This window comes from Triticum dicoccoides, chromosome 1B (genome assembly GCF_002162155.2).
Source record: "Triticum dicoccoides isolate Atlit2015 ecotype Zavitan chromosome 1B, WEW_v2.0, whole genome shotgun sequence".
Taxonomy (NCBI): domain Eukaryota; kingdom Viridiplantae; phylum Streptophyta; class Magnoliopsida; order Poales; family Poaceae; genus Triticum; species Triticum dicoccoides.
Genome location: NC_041381.1, coordinates 48,042,781 through 48,059,649, shown reverse-complemented (window position 1 = coordinate 48,059,649; position 16,869 = coordinate 48,042,781). Strand labels below are relative to the sequence as shown.

General features: G+C 47.9%; 1 protein-coding gene and 1 pseudogene across 1 annotated transcript; both read right to left on the bottom strand.

Annotated features, from left to right (window-relative positions):
• Positions 1-882: 882 nt before the first annotated feature.
• LOC119318142 (transcription factor MYB59-like) lies at positions 883-2,141 on the bottom strand. The gene is made up of 2 exons (XM_037592664.1): positions 1,834-2,141; positions 883-1,721 (listed from the first exon to the last, which is right to left on the bottom strand). The coding sequence occupies exons 1-2, from the start codon at positions 1,970-1,972 to the stop codon at positions 1,054-1,056; spliced, it is 807 nt and encodes a 268-aa protein (XP_037448561.1). The 5' UTR covers positions 1,973-2,141; the 3' UTR covers positions 883-1,053.
• Positions 2,142-16,240: 14,099 nt separating this feature from the next.
• The window catches only part of LOC119350095, a 71,666-nt pseudogene continuing 71,037 nt past the window's right edge, over positions 16,241-16,869 (bottom strand).

Here is a 16,869-nt window from a genome sequence, read left to right as displayed (position 1 = left end):
TTGCTTGTGTGCCCATGCCTGGACCCTGCCAGGAGAGCAAAGGTGTGGATCGGCCATTGACGAAGATGAAAAGGGTACTGTTATCAGATGGGATTTGAACAGGCTATTGGAGGGATGGAAAGGCAGACATGGACATGATGAAAAGTTGGAAAGAGACCTCCACAAAGAGGTCTCCTCTTTTTGCTTCTTCCTTGCTATTCCATAGGTACCAGCTGGCCTCCTGATGTGAGCATCTTTTGATCTAGCAAGTTGCTTGCTTGACATGGGGCTAGGGCTCTATCATTGGATTCGATCACATGCAATTTTTCAGAAATGGATTCCCATGCACTCGTGTGTTGGTATCTTGGAATATAGGATATATTTTCTGGAGAAGATGATATCTATAGGTCTGCGCGTATATCTACCCTCAAAGTTATACCATTTTTCACTTTGCGCTGCGTAATATCTAGCCGTGCAAAAATGCGCGAATATTTCTTGTACAGGTTGAATAAATATCAAGTTCTCTCGAAAATTATTTGTGTGTAACACCCGCGAATAAAACAAAGAAAAATATTTACGTATAGTAAAATCAGTTTTGCTAAAGCATATCTAGATGTGTTCCAAATATTGCACATCTAAGTCCTATGCCATTAATTTTACACTAAGATTCGTGCAAGCATTTTTTCTTTATCCTTCTTTGGATTTAAACCATAACGCAGACTTTGTGCATCTCTCTCCTATATATGCAGATGCCGGAGAACTAGTTGACTTTTTTTTAAACGGAGGCAAAATATTTGTCTCATCGATTAATTAAGCAGAGGAGAATTTCTAGTGTCCACTATCTTTGATTTTGACAAGTTCATTTTGCAACACAGATTCTCCAGAAGTATGATAAGTCGTCACTTACACACATATGCACAAACAGCTGTCACTAATATAATGTCACAACTCAACTTTTACATATAATTACATGCATGCACGAATTAGTATATATAGTAGTAATACAAAAGTAGTGCAATTAAGCTAGCTAGCTAGGAAGAACAAGAACAACAAGAGAAACGTAATGAAAGCCTCTCAATTCAGAGCGTGTTGATCGATCTTGTTGTAGTACTCTTGGTCGTCGATCCTCCACAGGGAGTAATCCTCGCAGAACTCCCATACCGGCGACGAAGGCTCCACGGCGGGGGCGGGCATGACCACGTGGCCGGCTACGCCCCAGCTCATCATCATCTCCGGGTACCTCTCCGACGCGGCGATGTCGTTCCAGAGCTGGTCCATGTCCACGGGGGAGCAGTACTGCACCACCTCCGCCTTCTTCTCCTCGCTCGCCGACGTGGCGGCCTCCTCCTCGGCCTCGTCGTCCATGCTGGTAGTACTTTCCTGCGGCGCCTCCTCGGTGGTCGCCGCCGAGGAGGACGTGGCCGTTGGGGAGGCCGAGCAGGTCGTCGTCGTAAGCGACGTGGAGTCGGCGGAGGAGGAGGACGGCGAGGAGGAGGCCTTGTTCTTGGCGAGCATCTTCTCCTCCTGGGCCTTCTTCCTCATGTGCGTCCTCCAGTAGTTCTTGATCTCGTTGTCGGTGCGGCCGGGGAGCTTCCTGGCGATCCTGGACCAGCGGGAGCCCCACTCGGCGTGGAGGCTGAGGATGAGGCGCTCCTCGTCGGCGGTGATGCGGCCGCGCTTGAGGCCCGGGTGGAGGTAGTTGACCCAGCGGAGGCGGCAGCTCTTGCCGGTGCGCCGGAGACCTGCATGGAGCACAGCCGAGAACACGCCGGAGCAGGAGAGGGAGAAGAGAGAAGATTAATGGTGACTGGCCGTAGAGGTCAGGTTGGATCGATCACCCGCCACCGCGCAAACCTGAGACCTGAGCTAAGAAATCCCAACGGCGTTCGCCGAGCAAGCGAACGAACCATACCAGTTGGGCGTCCTCGTTCTCCGTCCACGGCCCCTTCCGAGCCGCCATCGCCCCGCCGCGGCCACCGCTGTTGTTACACATGGCTGGTCGATCTATGTGATGAACCGATGATCCTCCTCCTGGCGTCTTCGTCGTCGGCTTCGTCCCAGACTCCGGCCAAATAATTACCCTGAAGAAAGAGGAGAAAGAGAAGCTCGTTTGTGTTTGCTGGCCGGAGATGGATGCTAATGGATGGAGCTAGACTCTGGACGAACCACCGGGTTATATATAGAGCTAAGAGTATAGTACTAGCCAAGGTGAGAGAGTGAGTGGCACCTAGCTAAATGTAGCTAGTGCGGCGTTATGCGCGGTGATGTCAGTGGGGGCACGGTGGTGGTGGATCCGGTACAGATATGCACCACTGATTGCAAGGACGAAAGGTAGTGCGTGCGTGCCTCGTGACACCATACTAGCTACCAGCTGCCTGTCAATCGCTTGTCGTATCCGACGACGACTTGATTAGCCATGCCGGCCGGCCTCAAGGTCTCAAACCTGTTCATGGCCTTGCATGCGTGCCCAAAATTGTGCCTCTTGATTAGCCATGCCGGCCTCAGGTCTCAAGCCTCCTGATTCGATTTTTCTTCGGCGATGGAACCTAATTTCAGGTCTATCACCATGTCAAGCTGATACAACCGCACAAGAGTTTAATCCTCAACCGGTTTATGCTTACGAGAATGCTCACGGCACCAACACGCACGAAAACTCAACACATATGATTCGGTAGTTGGTGTTGTTTTTGGTTTTGCTGAGCTAATAAATAGTCGGGAAAAGAGATTCTTGCCATCCATTTGGTTGGAGATTCGCATGCATACATGTTTTTTTGGAGGATCTCATGCATGCATGCAAGCATGTTGCTAAATTTATCGTTGTTTCTAAAAAGTTTTTGTAGTTGAAACTTGTCCGTCTGCCCGATTTGCCTCACGACCCACAAAGTCGTTGTATTCCGCGCGAAGGCACACCAAGTTTTTAGTTTCAGTTTTTGAAACTTGCGATTTTGTCGTTCGCTCGTATCAAGTTTCAGCAGTTGAAACTTAACGAATATTTAAAAACTCATCAAAATGTATTTAAAATGGATCTTATTTGAAAGCCCCTGAAACAAGCAACATGAATCTGAAAATATATAAATTGGAATTATCGTTCAAAACATATAGAAGGATGGGAAATGGGATGGGTGGAGCTGTCAAAAGCTGTATGCACGAGCTCATCCAAAATGGACTAATCCAGGCACCGGACTTGCCGTGCATGGGAGAAAATCTACTCTCATAAATAGTCAGACTAGTTTTCAGTTTGTTGCAAGCATATGAATTTTTGACTTGCATTTCACCCTTGTTTGTTTCAGCCTTAGGCAGCAGCCTCTCGCAGGAAAAATCAGAAGCTTTGCTACACCATCTGTACCACCGCCGTCAGGTTTGGCGACGATGGCGTTTAGGTTAGGGTCCGGGTTTGGTCATAGTTTTGCATGCGTGTGCTCAAAAGAAAGTTTTTTATAGAACTATTTTTTTTCAGACTACCACACATGTCTTTTATTCACGAAAAGCTGCAACTATCGGCCAAATGAAAAAAAAAACTGTTGTATGTTGAATTGTTCTTTTAAAAATTTCTTGAAATTAAAAAGAACGAAATAACCAATCATATCAAGTACCATAGTCATAATTGATATGCCAAGACATATCCAGCGAGGACCTGAATCTCTTGACTGATGTAAGTCATATTCATGTACTAGAAAAAAATATCTACCAGCTAGCTTGTTAATTACATTCCCGCAAAAGCAAAGCTAGCTTCTTAATTACAGGATCGAATGTCATGTGTAGACCTGATTCTTCACGTCTTCTAGATCATCTTTAGTGACAGCAATGTATGCATGCAGGTAACTTACTTAATCGCCATGTTGCAATTCTTAATAATATCCTTGTGTTTTTATATAATTAAAGAGAAAAGATGAAGAGAATTTGTTCTCTGCAATGATAAACTATAAAGATCAAATGCATCAGATGAAAGATGCCTGAAAATAATTTACCCCACTTGCGTCCACCTTTCCCAGCTTACCCATGGATAATTTACGGCTCCGTCCAATCAAAATTCTACAGAGCTACCACTGGCAAAAGAATAAAAGATCCACAAAAGTTGCAGCTACTTGTTGCCAACTTGAGAATTAATCCATGAATCTTGCTAGGCTCTATTTGAGGTGGTTATATGCTCTACATGCTTGAAGTTCTTTTTAAAAGAGGCGGCCTGGTGGAAAAGAAGAAAATTCTACTGCTTTGCTGATTGGTAAATAAGAATAAATTCTATACTTCAATGAACGATGACCCTCTCACAGTTTTTCATGGAAAGGTGGCCCTATCATGTGTCGACACATATTTTTGAAATTACAAGAATTAAAGAAGTTACCGCTACTTTATATAGAAAGAAAAAGGACAGTCAAACATCTTCAATTTTCCTTTTTCCAAGGAGGTAAGACCTCCCCTTTGCATCGGGTGATGCATGTAGCTAAACCGGATTATTGCAATTTTCCCAATTCACCACAATGGTAAACATCAGTGAATTAGGGTCTAAGTGCATGTTGGATATTATCTGAGCAACAAGAACCCTCGGCTTAGTGGTGCACCACTCAATCTTGCTCCTAGTGGCATCCACCCAACGTTATCGCAAGAAAAGGGTATATCCCACTATACATTTTAATTAATTTAATGCTTAAAATTAACACAAGATATGTGCTGAAAGTTAATACTGTATCCAACGCAAGGGCCAAAATGAGACTCAAACTCAAGATGATGGACAGAAACTCAACGACAAGTAAATTGAGTAAGAAACACAGAGCAGTTCAGCCTTTTTTATTTTTTTGGAATTTCTGTTCTTACAGAAGATCATGCCCCTTAAAAAAAATCTGAATCTTTTCTCTTTCAAGACTATCAGCCTTATTTAGAAAGCCAAGAAGAAAATATGATATTATGATAGTTTGCAAAGTATTGGAGCAAATAATGAATAGTTTGGGAAGACAACTTGTGTACTGCTATTCATGTGTTTCTTTGGCTACAGTAAAGTAGGCCTTGTTCATCATTCCTTCCAGGAAAGGTGAACTGGTAACTGTGATAGGATCAGTGATCGATGTCGGCAGTGTGCAGACTATGACAAATGTACGGTCGAGGTCACAACTTAGTGCATCGACTAGCTTTAAATCTGTTCTAAAACACTGAGTACAACATAAATGGACACACGCGCAGACGCATACACCACAACACATACGGGCAATATTCATTTTTCAATTAAACTTTGCATGTCATTGTTTTCTGGCATTATCTTCACCAATGAGCAAAACCACTATCTAAAACCGGGCAAGGATTGAAGGTAAACGGTTTTACAAAGTTTAAGTGTTTGATATGGACGATTTCATACTTTGTGTTATGTTATGATCGAAATTCAAGTATAAAAATAAAGGCTAACTTCTGACGAGCGAGCGGAGCGAGGCCTGTTGCCGGTAGGCTTGGTATGGATCAGTATTGACCTAGATCACCTGTGTTATATATTTATTTATTTTTTGCGGGGGTTATATATAGTCTTTGTAAGCCGCCGCACGGGATAAATTGATCAATTGTAAATCCCCGGTGTTTGTAAACTCCTTCGATATAGTGAAGATTTGCTGGATGGTGCCCGTGGTTTTTTCCCTTTCGTGTTGGAGGGGTTTTTCACGTTAAAATCGTGTGTCTCCTGAGTTTGATTTCGTTCTTCATCGTGTCCGATTGCATGTCGTATCTCTAACACTTTGAACCATTGTTTAGGATTTAAAATAAGCTTATGTCTAAGTTATCCTACAAGACAGTACTGTAACCAACCTGATCCTCAAACATGGAAAATTAAGAGGAGACCTGCATATAAATAAACTGTAACTAGCTTCTTCCTTGCAAAAAGGAAATAGGACTACCGAGCTGAGCTGAGGTGAGTTTTGTGTCTCAGAACTTCTAAAATCTAGTACTCCCTCCGACCTGAATCAGTTGACGCAGCGTCAATTAATTCGGATTGGAGGGAGTAGTATTTCTGAATTTCATGCATCCACTGCTTTATAAACTTAAAAGAATACATGGATCTGAAGAAACTAGCAATAATGGATTTTTACTTAAGAAGGAAGGTATATAGCATCAGCTACGTACGTGGAAAGGTGAGGTGGACAGCACCTACCTAAGTTCCTCTTATCCTACCCTATCCCGTACGTCAGCAGCCCCACAGTAGGTAAAATGTTGAGAACTAATATGTGGCTGCAGATCTCCGAAATATGTTCTACTCCCACCGATCCAAAACAATTGTGGTTTTTTCGTTTTTTTAGAAAACGAGGATTGCATCCGGCCTCTGCATCTAGACAATGCATGCAGCCATTTTATTAATTATTCATAAAGATCTTACAAAATAGTATATCAGCTTGTTCAAAGCCATCATCTTAGCAACAACTGTCGCTACTCCTAACCACTTGATGAAGGAGTGCCGATAATCTGAGCCTATACCAAACAGACATCACACCCAAACCTAACATCTAAAGCCGGAGGCCCCAACCGAGCCGCATACTGGGTTTGGGGTACAAACCGGTCCAACGCACTCTCATGTGTCATTGCCGCCGTCTTCCACCAATCCATCTTCAGAACAAAAACTAACACACCGACTTTGCCAGGCCACTCTGTCATCGACGCCACCATGTCGCCAGACGACATCCTCCTTCTGCGTGAGTCCATCTCCGCGCATTGGGCACCTAGTCTCCACTGCACCACGCCGTCGAGATCCGCCGCCATAAATGAGCAAGATGAACACCACTCCACCAAAGAAGCCGCCCACTGGTCCATTGAGCCCGTGTACACCTCCAAGAATGACGACCACAAGGGGGAAACGACACCAGAGCGCCGCCGTCATCCGATCTACAGATTTAGGGTTTCCCCCGGAGGTAGCAGATAGAGGTCTTGAGTTTCTCCACGGCGATCCCTTCAAAAAGGTAACAACACAAAAGAGTGTCATCATCGCCGGTCTTGGCAACAAGCCGAGAACAAGATTTTCAACCGGATCCGCTCGATGAACCTCCGTCTCGCATCGTGCGCATGGACCACCAAGAATCTCTGTCACCATGAAGCGAGCAAGCCACTCTGGCCAGATCAGATCTGACCGGAGAGCCAACCACGCCCGCAGCTGACCAGCCCACCAAAGCCCTTCATGCCGTCGCCGATTTGAGGTGTCGTAGTGCCGCGGCCAGATGCAGCAGCTCCACCACTAGTCATCCGCCGTCGCTCCCCGCCGGGAGCGAGCCACTACCGCAGAGGCTCTGATCTGGGGCACGCTTCCGCTTGCCCGGATGCCCCTTGCTACCCTCGCGCGCGAGGAGAGGCTCCTCCACCACCGCCGTCGGCCGCCTGGGCTTAGCCCGGCGTCTTCCTCCAGCGGCGGCGGAAGGGCTGGATGGGATGGGGAGTGACCGGCGGTTAAGGTTGGGGCCCCTCGGCTTCGGTTAACCAAAACCACGGCACTTATTCTGAATCAGAGGGAGTAGGTACTATACCTGTACAACACAGAACCATTGACTCTCCTTGCCGTTCGGTTCGATCGTGTTGGCACGATTCTTGCGACTTTGCTAGATTTTGTGACTGTTGTTGAGAGGCAGAGGTTGTGCAGTTCAAAAAAGTGGATCAGCGTGGATAGCAGGAGCAGAGATTGGGGAAGATGGCCTTTTGGTCCATGTAAAGCCAGGCCACGCTGCTCTGTATCCTGTCTCTGTTGGTACATAGAGGACACTTGCTCAGGCATACCTCTTCCAGGTGACAAAACCAGAAAAGCTAGCTAGTACCAGAAACCATAACTAGCAGTATTTATGTATATATACTGATGCATCATGCATGTAACAATTTTTCGACAGATTAAAGATCTTGCATACATTCCTAATATTTTTATTTTGAGAATTCATTCCTCAGATTCAGAAACACTTCGGTGGTGCCGATCTTTTTTTCTTTCTTTTCTTTTTGCATTAGCCTTTGCTGTGCTTTCCTCTTCAGAGGGTTCTTGTAACGCTTCTTCTGATTAATGAATTTTTTATTTTTTTTGAAAATGGGGTTACCCCAGCCTCTGCATCAGAAAGATGCATACGGTTCATATTATTAAAGGCGAAACCAGTAACAAAGTCTCCAGTGTCTCAAAGTACGAAAAGAAAACTGAACGCTCATACGAGCCTAATCAAAAAGCCACAACCGGCAGGCAAACAAAATAGGAGCACTACATGCCTATCCTATTACATGACCGCCATCCAAACCGGTTGAAAATAACCCGAGCTACCATCTCCCATCGGGTAGACGCAGTAGCCAAACGCCCCCTGGCCTCCGTCGGAGTGAGTAGCGACCACATACGGATCAATGATGTGGCCCTGAAGATAACCTGCAAAAAATGAAAGTTCGTTGCTCTGTTAAAAACCAAATCATTTCTGCAGTTCCAGACTGCCCATAACAAGGCACAAACTCCAACACGAATGTGCCTCGCTATATCCGAGTTAACCCCATCAAGCCATGTTCCAAATAACATGTTGATATAGGTAGGTGGAGTAATATTAAAAGCAATACGAATCGAACGCCAAAGAACCTTAGCCAGCGGACAATCTAGAAAGAGGTGCCTGATAGTTTCGTTATGATCACAAAAACTACACCTAGCAGAACCCATCCAATTGCGTTTTGCCAGATTATCCTTTGTCAAAATGACTTATTTATGCACAAACCACATAAACACTTTGATTCGCAAAGGTACCTTAACTTTCCAGACGTGCTTCGAGCAAGGAATGACACTAGTGTTTATGACATCCAGATACATGGATTTGACCGAGAACACGCCGTCCTTAGTCAGTTTCCAATACAATCTATCTGGCTGCTGAGACAGCTGGACATTCATCAGCCTTCGTACAAGATGAAGCCAGGCCTCCCAAGGATCGCCTACCAGCGTCCTCCGAAAGCTAATATTGAGAGGTGTTGACTGTAAGACGGTTGCAACGTAAGCTTCTCGACGTTGAACAATGTTGTACAAAGTAGGATATTGAAGTTCCAGGGGCGTCTCCCCAAGCCACGTATCCTCCCAGAACCTCGTATTAGCCCCATCACCGACCAAGATCTTTGCCCTGTTAAAGAAGAGGGGCTTGACTCTCATCAATCCTTTCCAAAACGGAGAGTCAGTCGGTCGCACAGTCACCTGAGCCAAAGTTTTAGACTGAAGATACTTATTTTGCAAAATCTGAGCCCGAGTAGCCTCTGTCTCGGACGAAAGTTTAAATAGCCACTTGCTAAGGAGACATCTATTCTTGATCTCTAGATTTTCAGTGCCTAGACCGCCTTGGTCCTTCGGCCTACAGATGATGTCCCATTTTGCAAGCCTATATTTTCGTTTCAACTCATCATTCTGCCAAAAGAATCGAGATCGATAAAAGTCTAGCCTCTTCCTGACCCCCATCGGGACCTCAAAAAAGGATAAAAGAAACATAGGCATACTGGTGAGGACCGAATTAATCAGAATTAATCGCTCTCCATATGACATGAGCTTCCCTTTCCAACAACTCAGTTTCTTTTCAAACGATCCTCGATGCACTTCCACTCTTTGTTCGTCAGCTTACGATGATGAATGGGTATACCTAAGTACGTGAACGGTAACGAACCCAACTCACATCCGAACAATTACTTATACGCCTCCTGGTCATCATTAGCTCTTCCAAAGCAAAACAATTTGCTCTTATGGAAGTTAATCTTGAGCCCAGATAATTGTTCAAATAAGCACAACACAAGCTTCATGTTTCTCGCTTTCGCCAAGTCATGCTCCATAAAGATGATAGTATCATCAGCATACTGCAATATGGATATACCACCATCAACTAGGTGCGGAACCAAGCCACTAACCTGCCCCGCATCCTTAGCCCGACCTATTAAAATAGATAGCATATCAACCACTATGTTGAATAGAATCAGTGACATGGGATCTCCTTGCCTTAGTACTTTGTGTGTCTGGAAATAGTGACCTATATCATCATTCACTTTAATCCCTACACTCCCTTTTTGCGTAAAGGATTCAATCTGGTCTTGCCAGGCCTTGTCAAATCCTTTCATACGCAAAGCTTGTTGAAGGAAAGGCCATTTAACTTTTTCGTATGCTTTTTCAAAATCCACTTTAAAAACCACACCATCTAGTTTTTTGAGTGGATCTCATGGAGCGTTTCATGCAAGATGACCACCCCTTCAAGAATATTTCTATCTGGCATGAAAGCAGTTTGGGACGGTTGCACAACTGAATGCGCAATCTGCGTAAGTCGGTTCGTCCCAACCTTGGTGAAGATTTTGAAACTGACATTAAGCAAACAGATAGGCCTGAACTACTCAATGCGAATAGCCTCTGTCTTCTTAGGAAGAAGAGTTATCGTTCCAAAATTGAGCTTGAACAAATGAAGCTGACCAATGAACAACTCATGAAACATCGGCAACAGATCACCCTTAATGAAATGCCAGCACTTTTTGTAAAACTCCGCCGGAAACCCATCCGGTCCTGGCACTTTATTATTTTTCATTTGTGCAATGGCCTCAAAGACCTCCTTCTCCGTAAAAGGAGCAGTCAAAATCTCATTCTCTTCCGTCTCAAGTTGAGGAACATCCTCAACCCTTGACTCATCCAAGGACACAAAACTTGAGTGTTGGTTATGTAAACTTTCAGGTTTTCCTGACCAACTATCGTCCCTTCGTCTTGTTCTAATTGGAAAATTCTCTTCTTACGATGCTTTCCATTAGCAATCATATGAAAGAATTGAGTGTTGTCCTCGCCTTGGACAATTTTACTAACCTTAGCTCTCAAAGCCCACTTCAATTCCTCCTCGCGGAGAAGCTCTTTCAGCCGCAACTCGGCCTCCACTTTAGTCTCCAGCTCGCTGGTATCTAAGATAGAGGTTTCAGCTTTTAACTCAAGGGAGTGAATAAGCAAAAGAAGTCTTTCCTTCTCCGCCTTATAAATCCCAAACGTATGTTTGGCCCATCCACGAAGGAACCTTCGAAGATGACGAATCTTGCACTGCCACCGCTCAATGGGTGACCTTCCACCCGAGTCTTTAGCCCACTCTCTAGCTAACAACTCGAGGAAACCCTCTCTTTCAAACCATGCTAGTTCAAACGAGAATATATTCTTATTACCCACATGAGTTTGAGCCCCCGAGTCGACTAGTAGTGGTGTATGATCCGAGACACCTCGTGTCAACGCCTGCACTATTACCAGGGGAAACTTCTGTTCCCATTCAACACTAGCCAAAACACGGTCAAGCTTCTCAAAGGTCGGAACCGGTAACGAGTTAGCCCAAGTGAATTTCCTACCCGAGAGCTCTATCTCTCTGAGATCCAAACTTTCAATGATAGTATTAAACATAAACGACCATCTGCCATCAAAATTGTCATTATTCTTTTCCTCCTTTCTTCGAATAATGTTGAAATCACCACCCACTAAGACGGGTAGTTGCTCGTTACTGCAAACACAGACCAGATCGGCCAAGAAATATGGCTTGAGTTCTGGTTGCGCGGCTCCATATACCGCCACAAAAGCCCAATCAAATCCATCGGCTTTAGTCCTGACCCAAAATTTTACCGCAAACTCTCCCAAAACTACACTCCGAACCTCCAAAGGTTCGCACTTAACCCCAAGTAAAACCCCACCGGATCTTCCTCGAGGAGGGAGGCAATGCCAGTCAAAATCTACCCCCCCAGATAAAGTGCTACAAAATTGTGGAGTGAAATTGCCTCGTCCAGTCTCCGACAAAGCAATAAAGTCTAAATGGTGTTCAAGAGAAGCATCCGCTAGAAACCTTCTTTTAGCCAAGTCTTTAAGACCTCTGCTATTCCAAAAAATGCCTCTCATATTTCATCATGAAATTTTTTAGAGGTATGGATCCTAGCGCTTCTACGCACAGCCGACACTAGATAAACTTTCCGTTTCCAGGTCCATTTAGGCTTAACGCCAGCAACAGAAGGCTCACCACACTCGCGCTCTGCCTCTATCACCAAAGACTCATCATCATGGTTAGAGTTTTCAGGATAGGTATACTCCTCCTCCTCCTCCGTCTCCGGTAAAGTCGGGTCAAGATTGGCACACAAACCATCAAGAACCCTAACCCCAAGCGCATCAATCTCCGACTCATTCATAGGCTTAACGGCAGCTAAGTTGCAAATCATTTCTAACGCATGTTCAGCTTCCAAGTCAAGCATATCATTAACAGACTTAGATATCTCTAGATCATTATTACCAAGTGATACGCCTAGTTGATTCGCATTGTGCACAATCTCAACATTGGTAAAATGCATAATAGAATGTGATTTATTAACAGACATACCAGTGGAAGACTCAATGTCACGCAACTTGGCCGCCCTCATAGCACACCTGAGCTGCATGTCATCAACGTCCGGCTGCTCCTGTAGCCTCCCGCTGATCCGCCTCCCCTGAGAGACAGAGTCCGGAATGCCACCAAAGGCAATGACCTCATCGCGAGAAGCTCTGCTAGGGGAAAGGCCTCCTGCCTGTCCCCCAACAGAGGCGCCCCAGGCCGAAGCCACCGGGGCAGCAGCACCAGACGGCGACAACTCCCGCGGCCTGTCCACGGAAGTCCCGCCGAAAGCAGGGACCGGCGAGACCAGCGTGCGGCGATCCGGAGATGCAGGCGGTGAGACGGCCACGCCACCCAATACACCCACTGAAATAGGGCACGATCCGACTGCGGCCTCCTGCACGCCCACTCCTCCGGCGTCGAAGAGAAGAGCGCCGAGCCCGCCATGGGCGGCGGCGGTGACAGCAACTCGGAGGACCGGGCTTCGTGCCCGCCACCTCCAACCGAAGCAACCATCGCAGCTCCATCCACGGAAGTCGCAGGAGAGGTAGGAGATATGGAAAGGGCCACCTGCCCCTCGGCACCTCCCAACTAAACGACCTCCGACGCACCCATAGAAACAGGTCAGTCGCCCCGAAGCCGAGGCGGAGCAGAGAACGGTCCCAAGGAACCAAGCTGCAAGGTGCATGTCGGAGCCGCACCAGTTGACCGAATAGGAGCAACGTCACTGGAATCAGAAGGACCCGACGGCTCCTTGGCCTTGTCATCATCTCCCTTAGCCGAATCAGTCTGGTTCCCCGGAGCACCTCCTCCCTCAGACGTGTCCATCGGATTATCATCCTCAAAATCATCGAACAAGTTAGGATCCTCATACTGCACGTCCAACTGATACAGAACATCGTCATACGTCCAAGACACCATGTTCGGCAGGAACTCAATGTTAGCAACACTGACAAGGAAACGCGCCACCCCGTTAGCCCGAGTGAAGGGCATATCCACCTGCTCAGTCTTGCCAATCAAAGACCCCAGGCTCCACGTCACCAAAAAGCTGTCGAGGGGATCAGATGGCGCCCCGGAAAAACTTACCCAAATCTGATGTAACGGCGTGCCCCGTGGCTCCTTCTTTTTCCATTCATCGAACTGCAACACAAAACTAGTTCCCGTGACCTTGCTCATACCAAACTTGAGGATTCTCATCTGATCCTCCTTAGAAGGGAAATCTACTTTGTAGGAAGTATCATTGAGCTTGAGCAAAGACCACTGAAAGTTACCTGGAGCGAGCTCCCTCAGCTGCTGAATAATCTGCGCCTCGGTCAATGGTCCATGAACCACCTTCACCACACCGGGGAAAGAGGTCTCTACCGCGGGAGCCGAGGGTGCCACACTGGGAGACTCGAAGAACATCAACTCCGAGCAGCAGACCCCGTAAATCTGAACAGTAGGCTTAGGCCCAAGCATAAGAGGACACTCGGCAGCTGTATGTTTAGGTTTCCAGGACAAGTCACATAACTCCGCAGTGCATTCAGCCATAAAGTGCCCCGTGTCACCACACCGGAAATAAGTGAGCTTCTTCTTCTTAGCCGCCCACTTGGGCACCTTGTCAGCCTCGGATTTCTCAGTACCTTGTTCAGAGGCCGAATCACCAGTCTGCATGGGCTCCAACAACAAGACTTCGGCCAGGGCTTGAATCGTCTCCACCGCCACCTGCGGTAGAACCGATCCCCCGTCAGCCACCTCCGTCCCAACCGAAGTCTTCGGATGCCTAGGCGGAAAGTGACGCCTGTTCCCGCCCCGCCCTCCGCGGAAATGGCCCCGGAAAGAGCGGTTAATAGGGGCGACCGCACCCTCCACAAAGTTGTCGGGCAGTCCTTGAAAACCCCGGTTAGCATTGCCGTTGTCCACCCAAGCATGTCCACGGCCACCGCCGGTAGACGAAGAGCCTCGATGCAGCCCAGAACCGTAAGCATCATACCCATCATCACCCCACAGACCACGCGGAGGATTATGATCATCCCCCGACGACGCCCCCGCCCTACGGCCGTTCGAGCCTTGGCTGGCGCCACCACGGCCACCCGCCATCTGCCTCGGCCACGGCCATTGGGTCGGCTGCAGCTCAGCCCTAGGCGGCGGCGGCGGATCAGCCCTAGGCTGGGGAGGCGTACGAGGCACAGCCCTAGGAGGTAGGGCCGCCCTAGCCGGTGGCGGAGGTGGTGCCCCCCGGGGCGTCGGCGGAACCACCCGAGGCGGAGGCGCAGCACGCGCAGGGCCCAGCGCGACTGCCACCGCAGCCATAGAAGTTGCGCCGCCCGCGGCCCCGGTCTGATTCCTGACCACCGGAGCCACCCGCGGTGTAGGTGGCTTGGGCGGCATCTCCGCCGGACGCGATTCAGGTGGAAGGTGCCGGCCGACTCCGGCGGAACATGGGGAGGAACGGCGTAGGGAAGCGGCCGGGAAACCAACCCTCCCGCGACGACGAACCCTAACAGAAACAGGCTGTGAGGGAGAAGGAGATCGTGCATGCAGGGGCGACCGAACCGAGGCCTCCTCATGCACGTCGCCCGCACCCGCTGCTTCGCTAGCCTGGCCAGCCCCCTGGGCCTCTAGCCCAGTACTGACCAAGCCCATGTCGCAGGCAATCACAGGCAGCCCAACTGAGTCCAAAAGAGCATTCAAACGCTCAGATCTGGCCGCCCGAATGTCACACGCAACGGCCACCGCCGGCGATCGCTGTGGCACCAAACAACCACCTTTCTTCTTTCTCCGAGTCACTCTCGTCCAGCACTCGGGACGAAAAAAATCGGACAAAGAGATAGCCGGCGGCCCCTCCTTCGGCAACGGTCCACTCCAGGGTTTCACTTTCGACTTCTGCGAAGAAATTGGCATACCCAACAAAAACGATTTCTTACTACTCACCATAGGTTTAGGCCTCGATGTAGATGTAGCCACGCCAAGCGTAATTGGTGGCCGAACCGTCGCTTCTGGCAGATCATCATCACCTTCATCTTCATCAGCAAGAATCCAAAAATGTCCCGCAACCCGCTGCGCAGGCTTGGATCCCTCGGCGTCCTTCGTAAGATCCACGACATCAATGTGCTCGTCGCAATCTATGGGTGCCTGCACACACTCAAGAACCTCGATATGGAAAAAATCGATTGTTAAACGCTGACCGATCGCAAGCTCTTCGTCAACATTGAGATGTCTTCTGGCCATAATATCTCCATCTTCGTCCCGAATCGTCATCCAACGAGACGGATGCGAGTAGATGAGGCCATTGATCCATTGCCCCGCCTCCCTGTCATCTTGAAAACGCACGTACCATTTCATAGGATTCAAAAAATCCCAGTCCCGATCCGCAGGAGAAGGCGGGGATGGGAGTAGATCAGGCCCCTCCATAGAAACCACCGTGTGCGCCGGTCGCAACTCAACCGGGAGGAGCGGATCCGGCGACGATCGCAAAGGCGACGGCGACAGAAGATCCTCTCCGCAGGGCGAGACTGCCGGGCGGAGCGGCAGTGAGAAACTCCCCCTCCCGTTGGCCCCCAATCCATCCCCATCGGCCGTCGAGGGCGGCGGCGGTGGCGGCGTCGGGGACGCCCGCCCGTGGCAGAGCCAACATTCAAAAGTATCACAAACCTTAACTAGCAGTATTTAAAGTATCACAAACCTTAACTAGCAGTATTTATGTATATATACTGATGCATGTAACAAAATTTCTGACAGCTAAAAAATATTCTTGCATGCGTTCCTCAGATTCAGGAACATGCGTTCCAATTTTTGAGAATTCATTCCTGAGATTCAGAAACACACATCAAAACAAGTAAACAAAGCTCTCAAGATGGTTTTATTATATTTATTTTGGTCCATCAGATTAGCCATAGCATTATTTCAGTGTGCTAAACAGGAAGAGCATGCAGGTGCTAGCTGGCTCCCATAATTATGTATTAGAAAGTAGAAACTAGAAACTAGAGATTTTCACTGGGAACGACATCGACCTTCATGGTAATCATCTCCTCGTTCATTGACTTGAGTTCGAAGAGGAGCATATCTATGTGAGGTCTAGGGTTTGTATTCAGGCCATCGCCATGAAAATCAAATTGCAGAGGAAGGATTGCAGGAGATAAGGTTCGGCTCTCGCAGGAGCACTCACACCACACACATTACGCTAGCCGTAATGCCATCGCCAACTCAAACTATCCTCGTTACAGATATAAGTATTGCCGAGCTCAAGCCCACTCAGGCCCAACCAGTCGAGCGGGTAAGCGGGGCTGCTGATGAAGCCATGTACCTAGGGTAGGGTCATGGACCTGTCCAAAATACCCTTCCCAAGGACATCTCTAGAAGAAACTACCTTTCAGTTGACCTGGAAGGATTCCACTCGACGGACTCGAAGACACTCGACCATGAAGACTCACTCGACCACCAGGAGACCTAGAGTCACTCTGCATCCAAACGGTCTGTTATTAAGTAGTCTTTATGGCCATGATATCACTTTATGTAAGGCGTTACCAGTAACGTCTGGCCTTTATGTACATTGAACTCTCTGCTACGTGGGCTGGCTGGGGTCCTGGCGCACTCTATATAAGCCACCCCC